The sequence below is a fragment of the Monopterus albus genome, unplaced genomic scaffold (assembly GCF_001952655.1).
Source record: "Monopterus albus unplaced genomic scaffold, M_albus_1.0 scaffold60.1, whole genome shotgun sequence".
Classification (NCBI taxonomy): Eukaryota; Metazoa; Chordata; class Actinopteri; order Synbranchiformes; family Synbranchidae; genus Monopterus; species Monopterus albus.
Window position 1 is genome coordinate 1,213,584 of NW_018127940.1, and position 23,826 is coordinate 1,237,409.

The 23,826-nt window shown below is 40.1% G+C and overlaps 1 protein-coding gene across 3 annotated transcripts; it reads right to left on the reverse strand.

Moving 5' to 3' along the window:
* Window positions 1–211: 211 nt before the first annotated feature.
* Window positions 212–15,323, reverse strand: thbs2a (thrombospondin 2a). 3 transcript variants are annotated; one of them, XM_020603248.1, is made up of 23 exons: window positions 15,011–15,322; window positions 14,521–14,589; window positions 13,639–14,192; window positions 13,121–13,205; window positions 10,735–10,934; window positions 9,285–9,425; window positions 9,106–9,199; window positions 8,556–8,726; window positions 7,574–7,750; window positions 7,083–7,256; window positions 6,545–6,672; window positions 6,279–6,431; window positions 4,864–5,082; window positions 4,661–4,768; window positions 4,423–4,582; window positions 4,197–4,315; window positions 3,870–4,104; window positions 3,135–3,362; window positions 2,774–3,045; window positions 2,593–2,690; window positions 2,167–2,306; window positions 1,807–1,837; window positions 212–1,451 (listed from the first exon to the last, which is right to left on the reverse strand). In XM_020603248.1, exons 2-23 carry the CDS (start codon window positions 14,582–14,584, stop codon window positions 1,448–1,450), a joined length of 3,555 nt encoding a protein of 1,184 aa, XP_020458904.1. In that variant the 5' UTR covers window positions 14,585–14,589; window positions 15,011–15,322; the 3' UTR covers window positions 212–1,447. The 3 variants fall into 3 exon arrangements, with proteins under 3 accessions (XP_020458904.1, XP_020458905.1, XP_020458906.1); XM_020603249.1 differs by having other exon boundaries at window positions 14,957–15,322; XM_020603250.1 differs by lacking the exon at window positions 1,807–1,837 and having other exon boundaries at window positions 15,011–15,323.
* Window positions 15,324–23,826: the final 8,503 nt, after the last annotated feature.

Genomic DNA, 23,826 nt, shown 5'->3' on the forward strand with positions numbered 1-23,826 from the left:
ACTCTTAACAAAATGAACAAAATAAGAAACAAACATGAATGTTACACAGACTAAGGACAACAAGGTTGTTTTTTAACGCGTCTTCAATCCACATCATACAGTCACACTTTTTGAAGAGACCTTCATCTGGACTGCTTTCTAACCAACACTAAAGTTTCATCACATAAAAAAAAAGTTATACTTATACCTGTGAATGACAAGGTCATTCAGCTGTTGATGTGGTGCTTCATACACAACATTAGTTTCACAAGGAATCACGAACCTAAACTGCAGTTTTCTTTATTTAACTACCTTCAAACTGATGGCATTACCTTGAACTACTTCCCTTTTTTTGGCAGACATGTCACTAATAAAAACTGTTTCAGTATCAATTAAGAGAGAGGTGCATGCTACAGTGCCACAAGCCCATATTGCAGCCAATACTGGTGATGGAACATTTATAAGTTCCTGGAGAACGCAGAGTGGGAGCATGGAAAAATGTTCCACATCTATAAAAACAGATATATCACTGTGAGGACAAAGAGGCCCTGTCTGGACACTTAGGAAAATAAACACACTGGCTTTTTAATGTACATATTCTACCAGAACTAACTTTCTCTGGCAGGCAGCTGCTATCACTGATTATTTAAAAAGCAGCTAAATGTTTCGATGTCTGATGTCAAAGCTTTATGCTGCAGTTTATTTGAAAGGTTTGAAAAAACTAACAAGTAAAGGAAGACAAACATCAGTACTATAATGTGTTATCTTTGTGTTTGTGATATTCAATTATGAGTTTTGTCAGTGTAAACAAATAAATAATTATTTACAAACTAGCAAAAATGCAAAACAAGCAGAGCATAAATAATTTACAAAATGAATTATAATACAGACTTAGTATAAACATCTTTGGCACTTACTAAAATGGCTTATTTCAATCATTCACTCAAGTCCATTAAAAAACACATTCAGGATAAAAAGAATCAGGAGAATAATAATGCAAAGCTAAATGATTATGCTTTGGTTACAGTTTATGTTTGTCAGTCACTGTATGTCAGTTTTTCTGCAAAACAGAAGTCATGAATAAATGAACTTCTAATCCAACATAAAAAAGACAACAACCCAGTCACTTACACGTTGTAGAAAGCAAGAAAAACTGTGGAAAAGCACATGCAGCATGAAGAGGCTGTAAGGAATCAAGGAATCATTTAAAAGTAAAGGCATAGGTACACTAGTTAACTAGTTATATATTCGGCAGAGGCTTTTTAAAAAGTCGTCCACTCTCATCAGTTTTATTTTCCACCTTGGGGAATATGTATAAATCACCAGGAAAACTGAAATCGGCCATGTTTCCTCTCCAGTGGATGGAAAGTCTCATTTGTACTGAAATGGATTTAGCGATGACATGATGTTTACTTTAAGGGATTGTTGTCTTTTGCCCTCTGATGTTTTTCTGTCCAACTTGATTCAGTTATCTGCGGAAAGATTCAGGAAATAGCTTCCATTACTGCCACATCTCTAATCAAAACTAGCACACACACAACGAGATTCACACAGTCAAAAGTGCCAGAGTGCAGCAACAACATGTGTATTGTGTGGGTCAAAAAGCATGTTTTCCATAACACGGCTGTGGTTGTGAGAAGGCTGCGGACTCATTTTCCACTGTTTAGTGCTCAACAGAAGATCTGAAGTCCTTGGATCAACACACAAGGTCTTTCACAATGCATCTGGGGCATTGTACATAAACAAACTGACAAGCAGAAACATAGCGTGACTTTTCTTTTTTTTTGCGTCAGCCAACACACAACAAGTAACTGCTCTCACCATTACCTTGTGAACACTTCAGAAAACTCCGGCTTATCTGAGGTTTGAAAAAGATGATTCAAGTGTAAAGATTTTACTCACATTTTTCAAATATAGAGAGATTCTTCTGCACTATAAAGAATAAATCGCTATGCACCTGAGAGCTGTAGCAAAATCATTAAGAGCCCTGTCAACTTGACAAACCAAAATTAAACAAATTAAAACTAACTCTACATTGGTTTCTACACATTCTTAACATGGAGATGGCTGCTGTTGCCAGTCTGCTAATATCATGAACACACACACATATGCACACATTTTTTAAAAGTAACAAAACAGAGATATTTATTGTAATAACTTTAAAGTGAGGGAAATGTTTGCACTAACCTCTGCACTCGTACTTCAGGTCGGAGAAGAACACCAGCTCTTGTGAGAAGACAAACAAACCTAACCTTCCTCCGGCAAACGTCTTGTCATAAACCGGTCCTGAGTCAGCCATGATCTGTTTCCCTTCATAGACCACAACCCTGAAAAATGCAGGATGAATATGAACTTCTTTCTGTGTTGAGATGATGGTGTTTACTTAATGTACTGCATATTCTGTCACTATATTCAGTGACTGAGAAGTGGCTATCTGTACCTCAATCCCCACCCCCCTACAATACATTTATCACCTTAATGTGGAGAAATGTGGCTAAACCAACATTTCACCAACCATTTCTTATAGGTTTTTGTTTCTCTCCCTTCTGTTTTCACTATAAACCTATGATTGCATAATAACATAACCAAAATACATGATTATTTATTACTCACCTTATAAAACCAGTCTTTGGTCTGTGGATTAGATGCCACCTGTAAGCTGTGTAATCCTTCCAACCAATGTTTTTGGGGTCATGCCACAGAGTACGCACCTACGTAAAAGAGTTACCAACATTAACATTAATATAGCTACAGCATTTAAAGCAAACCTAATAACATTCAGACCGCAGCCAACCTGTCCAGGTGTGTTGCCCGTGTGCCACAGAGCATTCCTGAGGTGTTCTCCAGCGCCTGTGGTCGAGTTGACAACTTTGAGCGAGACGCCAGAGATGCCAAAGGCCTTGGAGGGCTTTTCCTCCCAGTAAGTCTGTGTGATCTGCTTCCACATCACTACATAAAAGCGAGAACTCGACTGGTAGCCAAACACAAAGCCCGCGTAGTCATCATCTCTATCTGTGTTTACATACATCGTTCCGCTGAAGTCCACAGCATTGAACTCATCGAAACCTGCGAGCGTGTGAAAGAAACATGATGTCTTAAAGAGGAACAAATTAACACAACATGGTTACTGCACAGTGGATGTGTGTACTGCTCACCTACAGCAATGCCTGGATCAGAGTTGGCGGTCTGAACCAGCTCTTTGCCCTGGTGTCTGACCACCCAGTTGGGGTCAATTTGAGTGGTTCCTTTAGGGTCCAAGTGGACCATCTGGAACTTCCTGAAGTCTGTAGCACTGATGTCACTGTTCTCTGGACAAACATCAAGAATATCTGGGATGCTGTCATTATCAAAGTCATCTTTGCAGGCATCCCCTCGACCATCACCTGTTGAAAAAAGACATCAAATATGTCTGACCTAATTTAAATGAAACATGCAAGATATAAACTACATTTTCCCCCAAGATGGAAAAATAAGTATCTTGGTACTTTCATTACAGTGAATGTTCTTCAGAGTAAGCATTAAAAATGAATGAAAAAATAAAAATTCCTTCCTGGAAACTGGCTTTAATACTTTGCCAAGTTAACAGGGAAATCAGTAGTTTTTCATGCTGTGACAACTTCCACTGATAGTTGCAACTGTGTGAAGTCTGAAGTCTATTAGAATCAGACTGCAGACCAGGAGTTCACAGTGGAAAGGCTGCCAGCGGATAATGAAGGCCACTGTATGGAAGCAGATCACTGCTTTCTGTCATCATCTCTGTTATTGCAAAAGAGGCTAAAACAATGCTATCAAATAAACACTGTCTGACAAGCTGTAAAGTGTGTGAAAGTGTCACTTTCTGTGCTAACCCAGGTGTTGACTCAACACTGTAACCACATGTTACATCTTACCATCAGAGTCCAGCTGGTCTGAGTTGGGCGTCAGTCTGCAGTTGTCCTTGTCGTCAGGTATACCGTCATTATCGTCATCATAGTCACACGCGTCTCCTCTGCCGTCCTTGTCATGGTCAGCCTGGTTGGCATTAGCCACATAGGGACAGTTGTCCAAGTTGTTCTGATGGCCGTCTTCATCAATGTCTTGGCTGTTGTCACACTGATCTCCAACCCGATCATTGTCAACATCAGTCTGTTGAATAAATGCAGATGTTAACAACCTAAACACTTTCTGTGCCTACTCTTGTACTGGAGTGTGTATTAATATGCAGTGTGGGACAGTACCTGGTCAGGGTTGTGCAGCATTGGACAGTTGTCACACTGGTCACCAACTCCATCCATGTCAGTATCCTTCTGGTCAGTGTTATACACATAGGGGCAGTTGTCATTTTCATTCAGAATATCTGAAGGAAAAAAAAGAGTAGTAGAATTTAATTCAGAAATAAATTAATTTGCTGCCATAGATAGATTGATTACACAGTTTTTATCTGTTTAGGCTCAGCTAATTTACCATCTCCGTCAATGTCCACTGCGCAGGCGTCTCCTTCTCCATTGTTATCAGTGTCTATTTGCGCAGGGTTGTGTTCATAGGGACAGTTGTCGCAGCGGTCACCGACTTCATCCTTGTCAAAGTCAGACTGGCGAGGATTGTAAAGGAGGGGACAGTTGTCCTGTGCCAGAAACGATCTGTTTGTTAGTGAATTCTGATCACAGAATAAAATGTGCCCAAATGTTGAAAACTCTCTTACCGTCTCATCTAGAATTCCATCGTTGTCATCATCCTTGTCACAAGCATCTCCTTGACCATCTTTGTCAAAGTCTTCTTGTCCAGAGTTGGGAAGGTTGGGGCAATTATCCTGAAATAGTAGCAGGAGGTTCAGATGTTTTACAGATATTTAGACTGACTGCAGGACAGCCTATATCAAATAAGGTGCAAAGTTCAAAGGAATACCTTCTTGCAGTGATAAGTGGCGTTGGCACCACACACAAGGTTCTGATTGGGCCAGCCATCCAAGTCTGAGTCTTCTCCACAGATGAAGCCATCTCCAGCATAACCGGTCCTACACTCACACTTGTACATTGGGTCACTGAAGTGGCTGATGTAGATGCAGTCGGCATATTTGTGACAGTTGTGTGTCCTATCCTTGCATGGGTTTTCTGGCTCACAGACCTAAAGAAGAAGGAAAGCAGGTGGAAATGTATGATGGGATTTGTCACTGACCACATCAAGAGCACTGGATGGGATCTTCCTGGAAAAAAAATGGCCCTCCATTCAAGTCAAGAGTACTGCTGCACCTTGTAGATAATTGGATGGCCTGATCAAACTGAGAGATCCTCCAGGCTAAAGTGAAGGGTTAAAGGAAAGACTGAACAAATTCAAAATGTTGGGGCACTTCTGGGCACAGTTTATTTTATGAAATCCCCCTTAATGCACCCCATTACGACCTACTGCTGCCCCTTTATTGCAGCACAAGGCATTCACAGCTGCCACTCATTACTGAGGGATAAATATAACTCAGGTTTGGATGCCCCTCCATGAGCTCATAAAGTAGAAAGTGACAGCAAGAACAGTTCTTTGATCAAAACTGTGAAATGGAGCCCCTTAATGCCAGCGATGAGACAATTTTCTTTTCCACAAGTCAGTTAGGGATACCGGGGCATCAAATCAAAGGCCAGCAGCTGCAGAGGCTGAAGACTGACAAAATGGTCCGCAAGGGATATTATGCAAGCACCGGCCAGACTGTATGTTTTCCAAGGACTCAAAAGGTAGCAGAAAACAGTGTGTTCCAATTAAGTAGTTAATGTGACATGTATGACATTTCATATTACCCATGATATAGATACAATTTAGCACAGGACTGAAAAGAGGAAACCCTGAGTTGTTTTAAAGATTTAGTGGGTAGAGCCAAAGTTAAGCAAAACAATTTACATCATTTTGCTTGAATAAAAGCACTGATCTTTACAACATCTACAATAAAAACAACAGTTTCAATATCCCTGAAAGTGCAAGAGATGTGTAACATATGTTTGCTGTTATGAGTTGCCCAGCGCTCCTCCTTTTCTTTTTTTACTTGCTGATACTGGATCAAGGTGAGCCATATTTATATGTGGTGGCCCACAGCCCTCACAAACACCCTCACCGCAAAAATGAGGATTATAAATCAGTCGAGCTGCTGTTTCCATCATTCATAAATATGGTTCTCACAGACAAAAATCCAAGCAACCGCATTTGAAAATGTGCCTGAAACCAAAGGATCTCTTTGTGCCCTTTCCTTTAGCACATTTTGTTCTCACCTTTAAGTTACCCCTGTTTAAAGGGCACCCAATACATAGTTGATTTTTGGTACTGAACACACTTCAGCTCACCTGTTTGTTCTTCTTGGCAGCCTCCACACCCATACCGAAAGGCTGGGTACCCTTGTAGCGTTTTGGACAGGGTAGGCAATGGAAACCTGGGTCTGTGTTGACACAGCGTTGCGTTCCACTCACTTTGTAACAAACATCCGACACCATATCACACTGGAGGAGGGAAGATAAGCATAAGTAAAATGATGACAAACGAGCTAACAAAGGGTTATATGAATAAAGTCTACACACGTCTGATTTATGCACATAAGAGCAGGAACTTTTACTTCATTAATGTCTTCACAGTGGGTACCATTTCCACGGAAACCAACAGGACATGGGCCGCACTCCCAGGATCCATCTGGAGAGCTGTTGCAATCCACTCCTCCAAAGCATGGGTTAGACAGACAGCCATCTGCAGGGGAGATGACAAGAATGAATACAAACAAAGATGAAAACTTTGTTGGACAATCTGTGTAGTGTGTATCCAAATGATCCAAGTGTAATTTGTAATGGTTCTTAACATGACACGTCAAGATAAAGACCCACTGCCTGGGTAGGTCTCATCCTCTGCATTGACAGTCTGACCTAACAACCTGGACTTTAAAGGGCTAGTTCACACAAATTACAGAAAGCCTATTTTATCACCAAAGTAATGGATTGATTTAAATTCTGACCTGATGAAAGCAATCACTGACGTCATTAGGATTCATGTTTGTACATAATTTTATGGAAATTTGTTCAATAGTTGCTGAGATGCTTCAGTTTGGCCCAAAGCACACTGTTACCATGACTAAAACATAATGCAGAGTGCCTAGTGCTCACCAATAGGACAGTCTTTTTTGTTGCAGCTGTCACTGTCGCCGGCCTCCCCGATACACCTCTTCCCACCATGCTGAGGTTGAGGGCTGTTGCACTCACGTGTTCGACCTTTGACTCCCCCTCCGCATGTTGCTGAACAGGTTGCCCATGGAGACCAAGGACCCCAACCGCCATCAACTAAAAGATACAGACAGATGTTCAGGAACTATTCCACAGATATTACAACTCTGCTTCTAAATAAAAATATGTCAAAATTCAACATCCAAATTCAGAAAGCATCCAGAGTCTGAAGCCTGGATCTTACTACTATAAGAGAAAACATATTGAGCTGATTTGGGTCAACATTTCCTGAAAGAAAACAAGCCAAAACACATGGTGAATTTTGCCTCAGGGGAGATGTGAGGCACAAGGAAGCCTGGATGTTTGACACTGACGCTAGCTGCTGTAACGAAGACCTGCTTTTGAATGTTCTTCTCAAGAGCTAAACTACTCACTGGGGCAGGGCTTGGCAGTGCAGCGCTGAGTCTCTCTCCCACTTCCCTCGCAGTCTTTGCCTCCCAGCTGTGGCACAGGAGCGTTGCAGTGTCTTATCCTGGTGATCTGTCCTTCTCCGCAGGTCACTGAACAGGAAGACCATGGCGACCACAGACTCCACCCTCCATCCTGGCGAACTGGTTATCAAACATCAAACATCTTAGGCAGTGATTAGCAAAACAGGCATGTAATATCCTCCAGACTTCCATTCAGTCAAACAGCTACAGACATGTATAATTTACAACAAAAAAAAAAAGAAAAAAAAAGGCCACCACGTTTTTTATCATGATTTTGATGATGGCTCGCTCTCAGAGATACTTGGGCCAATATTTATGTCATTGTGGGTAAACTATCTTCCAGTGGTTAAACCGACTCAGTCCCTCACACAGATGCAGCATAAAGCTAGCTGCAAGTCATAACACATACTAATCCAGCCATTTATCAAACACCCAAATCATGAGTTTTGACAGCTCGCGTAAATGTAGTGAAATCTCCTGACACTCCAGCTCGTATATGGTACATCTAATGGCCAAATTTATTAACGTTTCATATTTTTACATGGCAGGTGAGCCATTGCACTATGGAACACACAGCCAGTGATTTATTTATTGCATTACTTTGACTGGGCACACCCTGCAGCCCAACCCTGTGAACCAACTCTTGGATTCAGCTTCAACAGATTAATGGCGGTAAGAAATTAGTTTTTTGCACTTTAGAGGATTTTATCTCATATTTAATTCAATGCTGAGTTTTTTCCACAGTTCCATCACATTCCTCTCTCCCTTATGTCATATTGATGTTTGTTTTAGTTTATTGTGTAGTTGTGTCAATGACATATGGTCAGGATAATATCACTAGCACTAAGGTGGTTACTACTGGATGCCATTCATTTAAATTAAAATCGATTGAGATTAGATAAAGTATTTTAAAAACTATCCTCACCACGTCTGTCACATTTGCCCAGGCTGCACTTGCGAGTCTGGATAGAAGGTCCAGTGCAGGGGTTACTGGTTGCATCACATGACCGACCCCTCTGTTGCGTCCCTATCCCGCAGGTGACTGTGCACTCTGTCCATTCCGACCAAGGGGACCAGCCATCCTCACTGTCTTTAGCTGGAAGAAGTAAAAGCACATAGTCAACATTTCTATTCCTGTTTTTCATAAACATACTCTCATATCTACTTACTGAACAGAAAAATAAAAGTACTGGAAACAGGTTATGACGGTACTGTTTTTACCTTTATGTTTATAACATTGCCTAAACCCATAGTAGCCATTCTGAGTGTTTTATATTTACTACTAAACTGTGACAAAAGACAAACTGGCTGCAACAGTCATATGGTATTAAATTTAAGATATACGCAGAATATTGTTTTTACAGAATATTGCACCAATAATTTGATAATAGCATGCATGCATAAAACTACATGTGTGTTAGTAATTTTGCTTATATGTCAAGTCCATTTACTAATAGGAGGTTCTGGCTACTTACGCATACACACAGGGCAGCACTCGCCGTCAATAAATGATGGGCTGGCACAGGCCACTGGGGGGCATGTAATTTGGTGACACACAATCTTGGACTCCTGCCACCAGTGAACATTAGAGATACATTAAGGTCATTGATATCCACAGTAAATCTGTACAGTCTTACATCCAGCTTGGCACTACCTGGCAGGTACATTTGGTGCAGCTGTCTACAACCCAGTCTTCCTTATCATCAAACAGGCGGCCATCCTGCCAGCACATGTTTTTCTCTTTAGAGTTCTTTATCTTCCCGAGGGTCTCCTTCATAGCTTTGTTCTCCTCTGTCTGAACATACAGACAAATTTGCAGTCAGAAAGGAGGTCAGTCAGAAATGATCAGGACACACTTGTGATTATGAATTCCATTAAGAATGTGAAGGTATACACCTGCTGACAAGAGTGTTTTTTTTTAAGAAAGCACATGTGAGGGAAAGTACATCCTGCTCCCATAGAAGTACTGTTACTCACTTTGATATTATGTTGAAAATCAGGCAGGTTACACATTACTATCTGTACTATTCTGTACATATCATATTACAGTAAGTAGTATCCTCATCCCCTCAGTGAATCTATCCAAACAATATATATATATCCCTATATATCCCCATATATCAGTGACACTTTAAGGTTGATGTTCTGAGATGTCCCATGAGAGAGAAAAGGCTCAGAGAAAACCTAAATGGACCAGAGAGAAGAATTTTTAAATACATTTAAAAAGCACACCTACTTAAAAAACTACTACCCTGTATTATCAAGAATACTTATAAACTGTACTTCTTGTTACCTCAAACATTCAAGTTGGTTATATCACTAATGTTTCTTTAAAAAAGTAACCCACTGAAAAAAGCTGCTTAGCTAAGGTAACCTCCAACCCAGTTGGAGACCAGGGGATCTCTGGCTGGACTTCCCAACAATTGGAAACTGTCAGTCAAAAAACTACTGCCAAAGGTTTGTGTGAATGTATGTGTGAGTTCTCCTTTTGGAAAATAGAGGCCACAGTATGCTGCACTAGAATCTAAGACACCACTCGGTCTGGAAGAGCCTCAGGGACCCTTGTTGTCCCCTCCCCAAAAAAAGTTCATGCCCAGACTCTCCTATTGCTGGGTGGCTCCCAGAGGAAACACATGGGCTGTTTAAACATAGCCAGACATTAGACTGGACCCCACCGCTGCCAGGGAACACTTCCTATATCCACATGTAACATGCCATAAAATTTCTCTGACTCACACTGCCACACATAGCAGGAGTTGAAAGGGCTCAGCCATCGCAGTCACTCTATAAACAGTCCTGTGGCTAAAGACTGTTTGCTTTCAAACCAATCTAGGTTACCTAGTAGCCTAATTCCAACCTACGACCTCCTGGCTGCCACATTATGAACTTTATCATTTCTTTTGCTAACATGTCAGTTTTCCCTAAAATGTTTTTGTCCCTCACACAAAGAAAGATTTAGGTGATTCATCACTGATATTGGCCTGTAAACTACAGTGAAACAGGCAGTACAGTAGCTTGACTAAAACAAAGTCAGGATTATGTTGATTTACACTGTGTAAGAGTGAATCAATCAGGCTAACATATTTGTCACTTCTACTACTTACCACTTTTTGCAAACCATCAATGAGGTTACTGACAACAACGCGAAGGCCTCTGAGCTCCTGGAACATGGTGCTTAGTTCCTCACAGGAGCGCTCGCACATATCTGGGGCCATCTCTTCTGTCTTCTGACCTATTATGTTTGTAGTGATGGGGGGGTTTACATCCACAATTTCTGTGTCCTCACTCACAATATTGGCTTCATCTGGAGGGGCAAAAAAGACAGGGTGAATGAGCAAGCAAGCAAATGGATGAGCAGCACAGACTGGTGATGGAAAACATGTCTGAGAGGTATGATGACTGAAGCCCAATGACTGACCAGGGAGTGGAACAATTTCCTGTTTTCCTGTGGTCAACCAAAAATCACAACAATGCTGTGATTACAGTGTTTATTGTGGTCCCAAATACAGATGTTCAATCAACGGGGTTTGATTTGGAAAATGGATCTGTTTTGAAGTGGTGACTGTAAATCTTTCCACCAGAGATGACAACAGGTTTGGCTGTTGGGAGGATGAGAAGGGATGGCATTCATGCTGTTGTCATAAATCTCCATGACCTTTTACAAAAGTAGAGATTCAAAATATAAATTTAACGGACTGGAATGACCACACATGGATTTAGCCTACAAATCTCATGCTCGTGTCCTTACAGCTGACTGGAGATACCCTTGTGTAGATGTCAACACACTGGTGTGAAAATCCCTTGAGTAGCAGCATTAATCATTCACTGCTACCACTGAGGGAAGGGTTAGAAAATCTCGCCCTTCAATGAATGTGAAAAGAAATACAATCTTCAACATCAGGGTTGATTGAAGGGTGTAATGAGGCTGAATGATGAGTTGTCCAGTCCAGACTAATGTGTTTGCCAGCTGTGAACTCTGTACAAAACTACAAATCACAAAGCAGGCACCTTTTCTGGGATGGAGTTTACATTAAACCATATGATAAGTATCTATTCTTTACTTTCCCTTAATTTATCTTTCAATTTATCCCCTCTAATTTTATCTCAACCATTATATGAATGTTATGACTATATGCCGAACACAAAGACACATATTAAAGCTCCATGCAGAGCCAGCCATGCAGCCAAAGCCTAGCACATACATGCAACCAGTTTGGATCTTGTTATGTAAATTGGTAAAGATTAACAGCAAACCAAAGCACAAAACCATCCAAATTGCTCAGTGATGTCACACTGTAGCCAGCACTATGTTTTATTTACTTTTCAGTCTGCCGGATGCATTCAAATATCTGGAGGAGTTCATCCTGTGTGTGCGTGTGAACACATGCTAGTTTGTCTGTGGAAGCATTTCCACATTCCTCTCTCTCTGATTGATGTTTTATATTTTCTCCAAGCAGAGAGAGGAAAGAAGAAAAGATGAGCAAAAATCTTGGGTAGTTTAATACTGCTCATTAGTGTCCAACATGACAGTTTTTATAAGCACGGGCTGTGTGGATTTATGAGTAACTTTTGCCATTAAAACTGCGACCAGTGCAGAACCTTGTCTGGTACCAGCCAGTGCACAGAAAACCTCCAGGCCTTGGTGACATTTGTTAAACGAATAAACTCATTCAGCTGAAATTCAACACTGCTTGTGGCAACAGAATTTCAACAACTGCTCTGTCACGCACAAACTCGCATATGGATTTACTTTGTCACAGATCTGGTGACCCTTTGGCCTCGTTGTAAAGGACGATTTCCAACATATCTACTCAGATGTCTTCATCCTTTTGGTGTCAGTCGCTGTTTGCGTGAGTCCCAATGAGGATCACTTGGTGCTATTCCTCATGCGAGCTGAGAAAAGCAACCCAATCAGCCAATTCATGACTTCACTGCGTGTGTGTGTGCAGCTGGAAGTGGAAGCTCCCTGCTCTGCAGTATAGCATTTACTTTCTCTCTCCTCTTTTTTCTCCCAGGGCATTATGCCGAGTCCTCTGCCAATAGGAACAAATGTAAGCATCTGTACCTCCTTTCGTTCACCCCACACGCACCGCTCAAACTCAAGCCACTGCTCTGACCCTGCGTAAACATGAAGTCATGCTGGGAGATCTTGCCACATATCAAATCTGCAAACTTTTTGACTCGCTTAAAAAAAAAAAAAAGCAAAATTCATGCAAAGGGAGTCCACTAGGAATACTAAACTGTTTGGTCTGGAAAGTTGCTGTAGTTGATACTTAACAAAACACAGATACCATGCGTTGGAGGATTGCATGTGAAAGAATTTCCAACTCACATCTGCAAGGTATAGGGCTGGGAACTTTTTCCAAATATAATTAATTTGACTCATATTTTGGATGCTGAAAATGATGTGAACAGAAATGGTCTTATGGAGTCTATGTAGCAGAAACCTTTTGGGTGTATGCTTGTTTAAACATTTAAATTCACTCTTACCTTGCTTAGTGACCTCACATTCTCTGCTCAGTAGGACGTCTTCCACTGGAGTGTCAAAGATGAAGCGCACATTCTGCAGGAGGCCCTGTTTGGTAAGGAAAGACATGTCTCAATCATTGTAGTGATAGTCTCTACTCTATACAGTACTTTGGTTACTTTTGACATGTTTCAGAAGTGACATATGCCCATTTTCTATACCCACTATTTAAACATTTTTAGACACAAGGGGCAATTTAGAGTCTAAATTTGGAGTCCTTTCCACACAGAAAGACCAGGGCAGCACAGAGCCACTTTGCCACTCTTTGAAGAAGGAGCATATTAGTGTCTACTTCTGGAAACTGGTGTTTAAAATGAACTTTAATTTTAAGCTCATTGTAGACCACAGTTTTGTTTCTTGTAAATTAAGAGAGGTGATAAAATACTGTTGGGTTACTTAACTCACACAGCACAGCTAGAAAAGTTCCCGGATCCTGGGAAATTCTTGTCCAGCTACCTAAAAGCCGCATTTTCTGTCTTACCCTGAAGTGATTCTCCCGGATGGATCCCTTGGCAACATACATGCGGCTCCCCTCAGCCTGCAGGTGCTCGTAGAACGGCTCATCCAGGATGAAGCTGTCAATCAGGCTGCAGCCCACAAACAGGTGTGCATTTTCTCCATGAACATGAAGTGTGACATTCTTCCACTGAGAGTCAGACAGGTCCACATCCTCGAATGAAACAACATTCTGCGAGCCGTCCACCCAGTATACCAAGTCCAGAGTGTTGGCCCGTCCATTGGACACAATCTCAAACTGCCTGCGGCCATCAGACCCCTCCAAACCAATCAGGGTGCCCCGAGAGTTGCGGTCCTGGCGTATGGTGGCCACAAACACAAAGCCCTCATTGTTTTGGATCTGTCGTAGTATCTGTTTTAGTATGGGGGCACTCACTGGGGGCACGTGGTCAAAGCGGATGAAGCGGTAAGCAGAGGTGTCTGAGTTCTGTCCCCGGAACACTTTGGCCCCCAGAGTCTTGCGTGAGATGTGGCTGATTTCAAACAAGTCGAATGATGTCTCATCCTCCTGCTCACCATCTCCAAATGAGACAAGAGCACATGGAAACAGACAGTTACTTTAGGGGGAAAGAAGAGTTGATAAAAACAAAACAGCTATTTTTAAAACAAAACAACCAAATGAAATGACAATCAAACAGCAAAATGTTTAGAGTTTAGTCTTCAGTTTCCCCTTAATGATTGTACCCACTAGAAAGGCTTCTTGAAGTAACTTAGTTTTAATAATAATAACAAATGTATTAATAGGTCTAAATGTAACTATATTATTAATGTTGCTATACCATTCATTATTATTGTTATTAATCAAACATTAGGGTCATTTACACATTAACACGATTTTTCCACTCACCTGGAGGTAATGCATGGAGGAAATTAAAGAACAGCAGCAAGAAGAGACTTCTCCTGAGTATCATATCTCCTTCAACAAACAAAACAAATCATTTCTATGAGTTTAAAAATCGTTCGTGTTCATTCGACATCCTGGGTCCATCTCAAATGTTGACTTTGCACTTGATCTTTTCAGTTACCCAGTGAGCAATTCAAAAACATTAGGGGAAAAATGACGCGAGATAATAATGGCGCATAAGATACAGTCAGCTACAAGAAAGGTAATAAACAATAATACTGACTGCTGAGGAATAAAATCCCGATGAGCTTTTCAGATTTGCAGTACTGTTAAATGTGTCTCTGAGCTTTTCAGATTTGCAGTACTGCTAAATGTGTCTCTGACCTAATACTGTCTCTCTAACGATAAATAGGCTATTGCGCCTTCCATGTTAACTTACCTGACGAAGGCGGTCTTTTTCAATAAATATCCGAAAGCAAGAAAAAAAACTTACTTGATGACTTGAGTTTACGAATAAATGCGAATGAGAAGAGTTATCTCCAGTAAAGGCTGTGCGTAAAAACGTAAAGTCCACTTTGGTTCACCGCATCCACAGTCTGCAGTATTTGAGGCACAACAGTGACTGAAGAACCCACCTCCCCCTTCTTATATAGAGACTCGCAGAGAGCCTGTCAGTCAAAATGTTTTGGGTATGAACCGCCTTTGTTCGGTTGTTAAGAGACAAAGTTACATAATTATCTTCCGGCTGCCTAATTTTCTTATCCCTGCGCACACACAGAGACTGGTTGGCTGGTATGAGGTATCGTGACACCTCCTCCCCTCCCTCTGTTCTTCACCGTGATGCCCAGCATCCCCTACCCATCAAACCCACTTTCTCACTATGTCCCGAGCTAATTCACTTTCACTGTGGAAGAGAAATGTGTGGACGTTGTTTTGCTCTGGAGAGACAAAAGTTATGGCGATGAAGAAACTAAGTTATATTGCTGTAGTTTCCTATGTGCACTTCATAAATGTGTTACTACCAGGAAAAGTATAATACATTTAGAGATTTGTGGTGTCAGAAATATCATTTACCCCTCATTGACTCCCTTCAGGTCTGTGCCCTTTCTTGAATATTATAGGTGAAAAAAGAAATAACCCAACTCAAGTAAAAAAAACGATTAGGTGGCTACAGGCATTTAGACTACAACAGTGTTATAAGTGAAAACCTACAACATCAGAGTTACTCAAGGTCGAATCCAAGCTAGTCTGCACAAAAAGACTCACTAAAAATTATGTTTTGGATGCCTCCACATTGCTGACAAATTATGCCTCATGTCTGGAGATTGTCAGGCATTGCCAAAGCTTCCAAACTGCCATGTCAGGGAAAGAAAACTACAATGTCTCCTTCTTGTAGCCTTAAAAAAGAATCACAGGGCTGGATGTCGGTAGGTCTTTGTGGACCTGTAAGATACATCTCAGGCTTGTTTGCGTCAATTGGAAATGTGCATTCCAATTAAAGGAAAAAAGAACGTGAAGAACAGATAGTTTCTTGGTACATGGCAACTGACTTTCAACAACATGGATTCACTGACCTGAGAGAAATGAGAAACAGTAGTGGATGTTTAGTCAGACATCCAAGAATAGAACAGTTCTTAGTGATGATAAAAATGTTCTGCAGTGGCCAGAGTACATCAGATTAAAAGTGTCAGGGCTGGAAAAGGTTGAAATATTCCACAGACCTGCACTCATAAAACATAGTGCAAACTGTCAGTTGTAGTTGTATGTTCCTTTGAAACCATGAATCATCAATGATATAATGTCAGGTATGGAAGAAAATAGTCTTCAGTGGCTATTTTAGTATCAAACTAGATCTCACTGTAACCTCTGTATCAATATGTACAAATCCAAATTATTAATTACACTTTCAAAATGCTAGATTTTCTATGTTTGATATGTTTTATACAATAACCATCATTCCAGGAATGTGATTAGAGTCACCAAGATGCCTCCACTAATGCCGTTCTAAAATTTACATTTGCCCACTTACTTTTATGACAAACAGTGGTGGAAGAAGTACTCAGGTTGTTTACTTAAGTAAGTATAGTAATACCACAGAGTAAAATACTCTGTTACAAGTAAAAGTTCTGCATAAAAATGTTACATAAGTAAAAAAAGAAATGTATTAGCATTAAAGTATTCTTAAAGTACCAAAAGTAAAAGTCCTCATTACAGAGAACAGCACATTACACATGGATGTATATTCTATTATTGGATTATAATTATTGATGCACTGTATACTGTACATCATATTTAATGTTGTAGCTGGTAAAGGTGGAGCTAATGTTAGCTACCTAATACTCCTAATTTGAAGTACTTAACATACTGCTGGGTAACCTGTGAATTTTCCATCAGGGATTCAATAAAGTCTTATGATTATAGTGTATGTTGTATTAATAATCTGACTGTGAAAAGCAACTAGTAACTAAAGTTATTAAATAATTATAGTGGCGTAAAAAGTACATTATTTGGCTCTAAAATGTAGTGAAGTTGAATTTTGAGGCAACAGAAAATGAAAATACTTTCCACCTCTGATGACAAGCGCTATTACTGAGGCTTTACAGGAGGAGTGGAAATATTTCAGAGAAGAAGCCAGTTTTGGCATCCGCAACATCACTTTTATAGCATTCAGAGCAGAACAAACATTGGCAGTGGAAGTGAAATTGTTATGTAGTTTTATCCATGCCAACTTATGTAGTATTAACAAATGAGAAGAATAAAAGTTAGTAAAAAAAAAAAAAAAATCCATGTCAGACTTGATTACACCAAACCGTGCCATAAAGAGACAGTGTTCTTTCATCTTGCTCAAATCACAGAATTTGCATATTTCATATTTTTTTCACTTCAGTGATATAGTTGAAAAATCTCTGGGTCATTTGGACCACTCAGTGCTCACCTAGTATGTAGCACACCTCTATTAACACTACAAATAACAAATATGTGGAGGAGTCATGAAGTAAAAGTGATGGATGCCTGTTAGGTTGATAAATAACTATCTTTTCCAGCTCTTCTGTCCAAGTGCTGACCTCACCAAGGAGGTTTATGTGCTTTAAAAAATGTTCAGTGTGACTCAGGAGCACAAAGCAAAAAGGAAATCTGGCACCTGAAGTGTTTAAAGTACTGAGAACTGGAGAAAGTGACACATATAGCGTGCAAATCTCACATCCTCTGAAAAATACAATAGTTTTGGGAATGATGAAAATAAAAAGCTTAGGTAGAAAAGATCTTACTACTTAACATTTATCTCAGCTACCCCCCTGAGGTGATCGTGCCAAAAACTGAGTAATACCAATAGAAAATATTTAGCTAGAATGGCTGGCCTTGTAAATATCCTTGCATAATCTCCCAAATGGCATCAAGGCTCTTTTTGCATGATAATTGCACCATCATGTACAATATAAATATCTAGAACAAGGCAGAATTTTCATGTTAAATGGGTGGCACAAGCATACATTTTTGTCAGGACTGTGGGAAGCAGAAAAACCTGATATTATAACCTGACATTCGCTGTTACTTTATGATTCCTCTCATGCTGACATTGTTTGCTACTACAGTAGCTTCCTCCACCGCAACATCCTCCTTTTGTGATATTTCATGTTGTTGATTTGATTTATATGAAAAGATAGCAGAACCTTTTCTGCCAAATCCAGCTATAAAGCAATTTGTTATAGTCAGTTTCTTAAGTTTCTCTGGCTGAAATGTAGTTTATGTTAGTGCTTTCGGCTATGCTAGTGGCCTGGCTTTGTCGTAACAGCGTCGGTTAGTCGGTTCACCACTGTGGTCCAGATAGAAATCCCTGACTGTACTTTCTGTCTAGTGCTAATTAGCAAATGTTAGGCTGCTAATATGCTAACCTAAGAAGGTGAATGTGGTAGGCTAAATAACATGTTAGCATTGTCTTCGTGAGCATGCTAACATAAGCACAGTCTCACAAGGCTGCTAGTATGGCTATAGAAAATTGTTCAGTGTTAGTGCCATAAAAGAAAAATGGGGGATTCAGACATTTGCTTCTAAACCACTCACAACAGCAATTTCACTGTCAAAATATTGTGCTGTTTTCTTTGCCAAACACGGGTCAGTTAAACTTCACTGACTTCATTTGTTTTGTCTCTCCCTGTGCGCTCTAGCTTATTTTCTTCTCTGCAAACTATAGACAAAATGTATCTTCCTACCACGCTTGTTAATTTGACCTTGACACAGTTTATTGTTTATAGCTGATGTATGGAGCCATTTCACAGTAGCCACCAATCAAAGCCTCAGGGCCTGCAGAAAGCTATGAAAAACTGAGCTATAACGCTTGTGCAGACATACTGTAAGTCATCACTATATGAACCAATGCCAATTTTCCAGTTCATGACAAAAGCATGAACAGTGTGCACTTTCTAAAATGACACCAAGATAATATTCATACCTCCAGACTGCCTGAAATAACACCAGAAAGTCCTGCCTAAAAATCCTCAACGGCCTGATCTTATTTCTGTCAAGACATAGAGTACATTTCCCCTCATACTAAGACAGATTGTTAGAATTCATTAATTTACAACAACATTAAGTCACTCAACAAGCAGAACAGAGCTCCATGCATTGATTTTCAGAGGCAGAAATCACAGGGGAGCAAGAAAACTGTGTAAAAGATTCAAGGTGGTCACCAGGAATCAATAAATTGCAACACTGCAGGAGCTGCAGTTTGCCAGTCATGCTGTTCATTAGTCAAGATCCACTTTCAACAAAGCAGGACTTTTGAGAAAGTGACTGTTAAAGCACCAGAATCAGCAAAGTACTGTATGAACTGAAGATGCTGTCAACAGAGTATGAAACATTCAAAAAGAAGAATGTACAAGTAGATAGATAGATAGATAGAGTTTGTGTTTCCAGGATACCATGTTTGCTCTCAAAGTATCCAATGATGATTTTTATATAAAAATGGGTCACATACTTTGGCTTAGACAACATATTGCATCATTGTGAGATAACCACTGTTTGAATTTTTCTCCTCTCAAAGATTTATACATGACCTATTTGTTAATACATGATTTATAAATTCAACACAACTGAATATTTCCTGGCTGACACAATGCTTGGGATCACAGGGTTTCTATTTTGTTAGCACAAAGAATACAAAATCTAATGCTGCTGAAACTGTAGACATGCCAAACCTTTTTTTTTTTTTTTTTTGCCAATATACTAATTGGAAGGATGAAGAAGAGGGACTCTTGTTGCCCACAGAATTGTTGGAGGATAGAAATCAGTGAAAACCCCATTAACTGTCTGCTGGTTGCCTATGTTTAGTGAAGGTCCAAAACTGCCAGCTTTATGCAATGTTGCTTGTCACATCGATGTAATCAGGCCTTAGTCGATTCATTGGGCTAGGACCTATTCTCAGATGTGTATTTGACCTATTGAACTTGAACACAAGCAAAATGTCCCCAGACTGCAGGACTTAAACACACGGTTGGAGTCAATCTTCAAATAATGAGATTAAACTTCAGATAATTGTGAAATACTGTATACAGCTTAAGTACTAATAATTGTAGTGTTTCCTTTTACTTTGACTCATACTTACCTACACTTAGCATAATGGGTTGGGGATTACACAAGCACAATCTCACTTCCCCTCTATTTTCTCACAATTGTATTTTCATGTCTGAGATGCAATCATTTGGTAATGACTTCCAGATTCCCATTGTCCTCTGTTTGCTGATGGGATGCACAGAGTTATGGGATAAAAGTAAGATGTGCTGAGAAAATTTATAAGAGCTCAAAATCTGGAACTCATTTCACAGAAAAGGTGTACAAGTATGATTAAGACATTTAGAGGGAACAACAATACTGGACCTAAAAAAAGACAAAAACCATTAACAATGCTGTGTGAGAGAGAGAACAAAGTGAGAGTGAGGTCTCTTCGGGGTAATGTAGAGGAGGAGGAAGAGGAGGAGGAGGAGGAGCGCTGGCTTTGGGTCCCTGGGCACAAAAGGTGCTGCAGCATAGCTGAGGCTCCGCTGACTATACTAACTCATCCTACCACATGGAGGTGAACTAAACAAGTTCAGTATCAAGTTAGTTTCTCTCCACAAAATCATTACATCTCTTTGGATTGTTTTTGAATCACAAATAATTTATTACATATATTCAAGCGTGTCAATACGCTGTGACTCTCACTCAGCCCCCAAACCAGTTTTTACTACTGAAAACATAAACCCTTGCAATGGGTGACAGATATTTAATTTTATTTATAAAAATGATTAGTAATTTCCTCGGTTTTTACCAAATGTCAATCACAGATGAGTAAACAATGCATCTCCAGGGACTATTTTCAGTCATGCATTAACACATATATGGTTTACAGGTATGTAAGTGGGAATATTTGAAAAGAAACTACGAGACAATGCCTATTATGAAGATATATTTATTGTTTTTGTCTTTTTATGGGGTTTGTTGAACATAAGAAATGAAAGGAGAAACTAGTGAATGTCACCAAACGTATCTTTTAAAGAAAAACATAAGATTACATCTCTGAGGAAGTAAATTCAGTGATAAAACCAAATGACTCTGCTAGTGATAGAGACTGATGTTAAAATGTTATTTTTGGTTGGAGTTTAAGTTCATGTGGTGAGAAAGGTCTTTAAGAAATGTGCAGAGACCTGATGGTTTATACTTTCATGCCCGACTATCTTCTCATTTCGCCCTTGCACCTTGGCTTAATGGAGTTGACTAAGTGTCTTAACTTTATGTGACTCTTGCAGATGGAAAGGCTGTGCACTCAGGGAAAGTGCTTTTAGGAGTCAAATGAAAACTTGAAATGGAACCTTTTCTCTCTTTTCATCATGGAGCATTTGTTCAGACTTAAATTTGGCTTTTGATTGTTATTCGAACCGTTACTCTTTTTAGTGATTTCAGAAGTTCTCCAGGTTCTGTAACTATTCTGGTCTCGTTCATCAATCTGGCACCTTGTGTTATGGGCTCCTGTTTTCCCCATTTTTTCCTGTAACTCCACAAGGGTCTTGTATTGATTTATTGGAGTGTTAAGCAGTCGAATGTTTATGTCTTCTACCCTGGATGACACCATCTGCTACTAATCTGTATTTCCGTCGTTGTCTGCACATGGCAGCCCAGAACAGCTCGGGACAGATTCAAGTGCAAAGACACTGATATTTCCCTGTCTGGCTCTTCCTGTGTGGCTCCATCTGGATATTTCACTTCTGTTTATTAGTCACTCCACTGCTTTCCATCCATGTTAAACTTTTACAGTTAACTGTATACATTACAGTACTGTGGTTAGAAAGAGTTTTTTTTTTAGGAGCCACTGAATACTGGGACATACGCTGTATCATTCAAGCCAAAAATATGACTCAGTGTAAGCCACATAAGTTAAAAACACAGGCTGGCTAACACCTGTGTCATTTCTTCAAGAAGTTAAAAAACTTTATTTACATACTCACAAAGAAATGCATGTGAATGGACATGAACTGTTTCAATCCCAGCTCTGGTCTTGTCTCCATCCCATGTTTTCATGTTTCTTCTGGACCTTCTAGAGGACTTGCCCACACCCAGCCTACAGTTAGCGCCAGGTTTTCCTTCAAGCTCTGCTCTGCTTCTCATCCCTTGCTATCCAGCCACACCTCCCACACCCATCTTCAATCCCCTGATTAGCTCCCTCTATATAAATACTTGTATGTTTCAAAGTAGTTTCAGTTAGTTCATAGTGTTTGTGATTTTTTTCATGCTCCTCGTGTTTTGAACCTTGTTTGGACTTTGGACTGTTTAACCCACTCCCCTGGATTATTACTCTGCTCAGACTGCGTGCAAACCTCTTACCGCTGTTTCAGACTCATTCGCCTCTGCTTGCCCCTGTTCAGCTTGTCTGCCTGGACCTGAAGAAAACCTTATTTTCCCCTTGTGTCTATAATAAACACTTTAACATTAGATGATAGTCTGTCTGTTTAGTGTCTGCAGTTGGGTCCTCTGCCTCTGTCTGGTTCTACATAGGCAGACAGAGGTTTAAGTTTCAGTTTCTGCAGGCCACGTTGTTTTCTTTGTTTAGCATTATGATTATTGCTGCCTATGATAGACTGGCAACCTGTCTGACCGGAGTTTCCCTGCCTCTCACCCAGTGTCATCTAGGATTGGCTCCAGCTCCTCCACAACCTCCAACAGGATAGCTACTGAAGGGTTGGATGCATGAAATATTGCTGCACATGCTAACTGTCAAAACAACTGATATCCTATAAAATCAGGGATGGAAAAATGTGCTTTTACTGTACATACAGTATTTTATCAGCAAAATGCACATCAAGTATCAAAAGTAAAAGTACTAATTGTGCTGAATATTACTCCATCCCAATTACATTCCACCACTACATGAAATGCATGCAAAAGATCAGACCATATGATTCCCCTCATTTACAGATGTTATTAGGTCAGATTAGTTGATCAAAGAGTCATGAATTGTTGTGACTGCAGTTTAGATCCTGGCCTATTGTGGTTTGCCATCTTTCACGACTCTTGTGATGCACGCAAGCGATTAGAAAGGAGGTGCCAGGAGCAGACCTGAGTGTTAGGGCAGCGTAAGGTTGCCCAGATGCTGCTTCTGATTGACTTTCTCTTTAATACACTGTTTGGGGTAAAACAAACACATGTTGCAGTCATTGGACATTTTATTTCTTTCATGACAGGCCAGTCTGATCTGGGCATTAGTTTACACCAGGTGTTTTAGGGAGCATTTGAAAGCTCGCCTCAAGTAAATCGTCAGTAATCTGAATCACTGTTATGTTCTATCTGTCAGCGATAAAACCTAGCAAAACAAACATTACTCATGTTAAATGATTGCTTTAATATCCATCAGTCTGGCCACATTTCTTTCTAAAAATTTATAGAACATTATATGATCTTCAGAAAAGCTTTGCGTAAGACCTGCATGATTCATAGCTAAATGACATTTTTGACATGTGTGCAAATATTCTCCTCCCTCGACTTTGAGTTGTACTGAGTTCATGAAAACAGAAGAGCAGAGATTCTCAGAGGCTGGGGTGGGGGCGGGGTCACTGCACATGCCTCATGATGTGTATCTTGGTTTTATTAATATGTAGTACTCATGAGGGAAGGTGAAGGCCTGTGTTGAGAGCTCAGACCAGAGAATCGGTGAACCGACAAAGGAACTTTACAGGTTACAGAGTTGTGTTGCAGGCATGTGCAGATTATATTTTTGTTTTAGATGATGTCAAAATGCAAAATAAACTTCTAGACTGTGTATTCTGCACTGCATCACGCCCC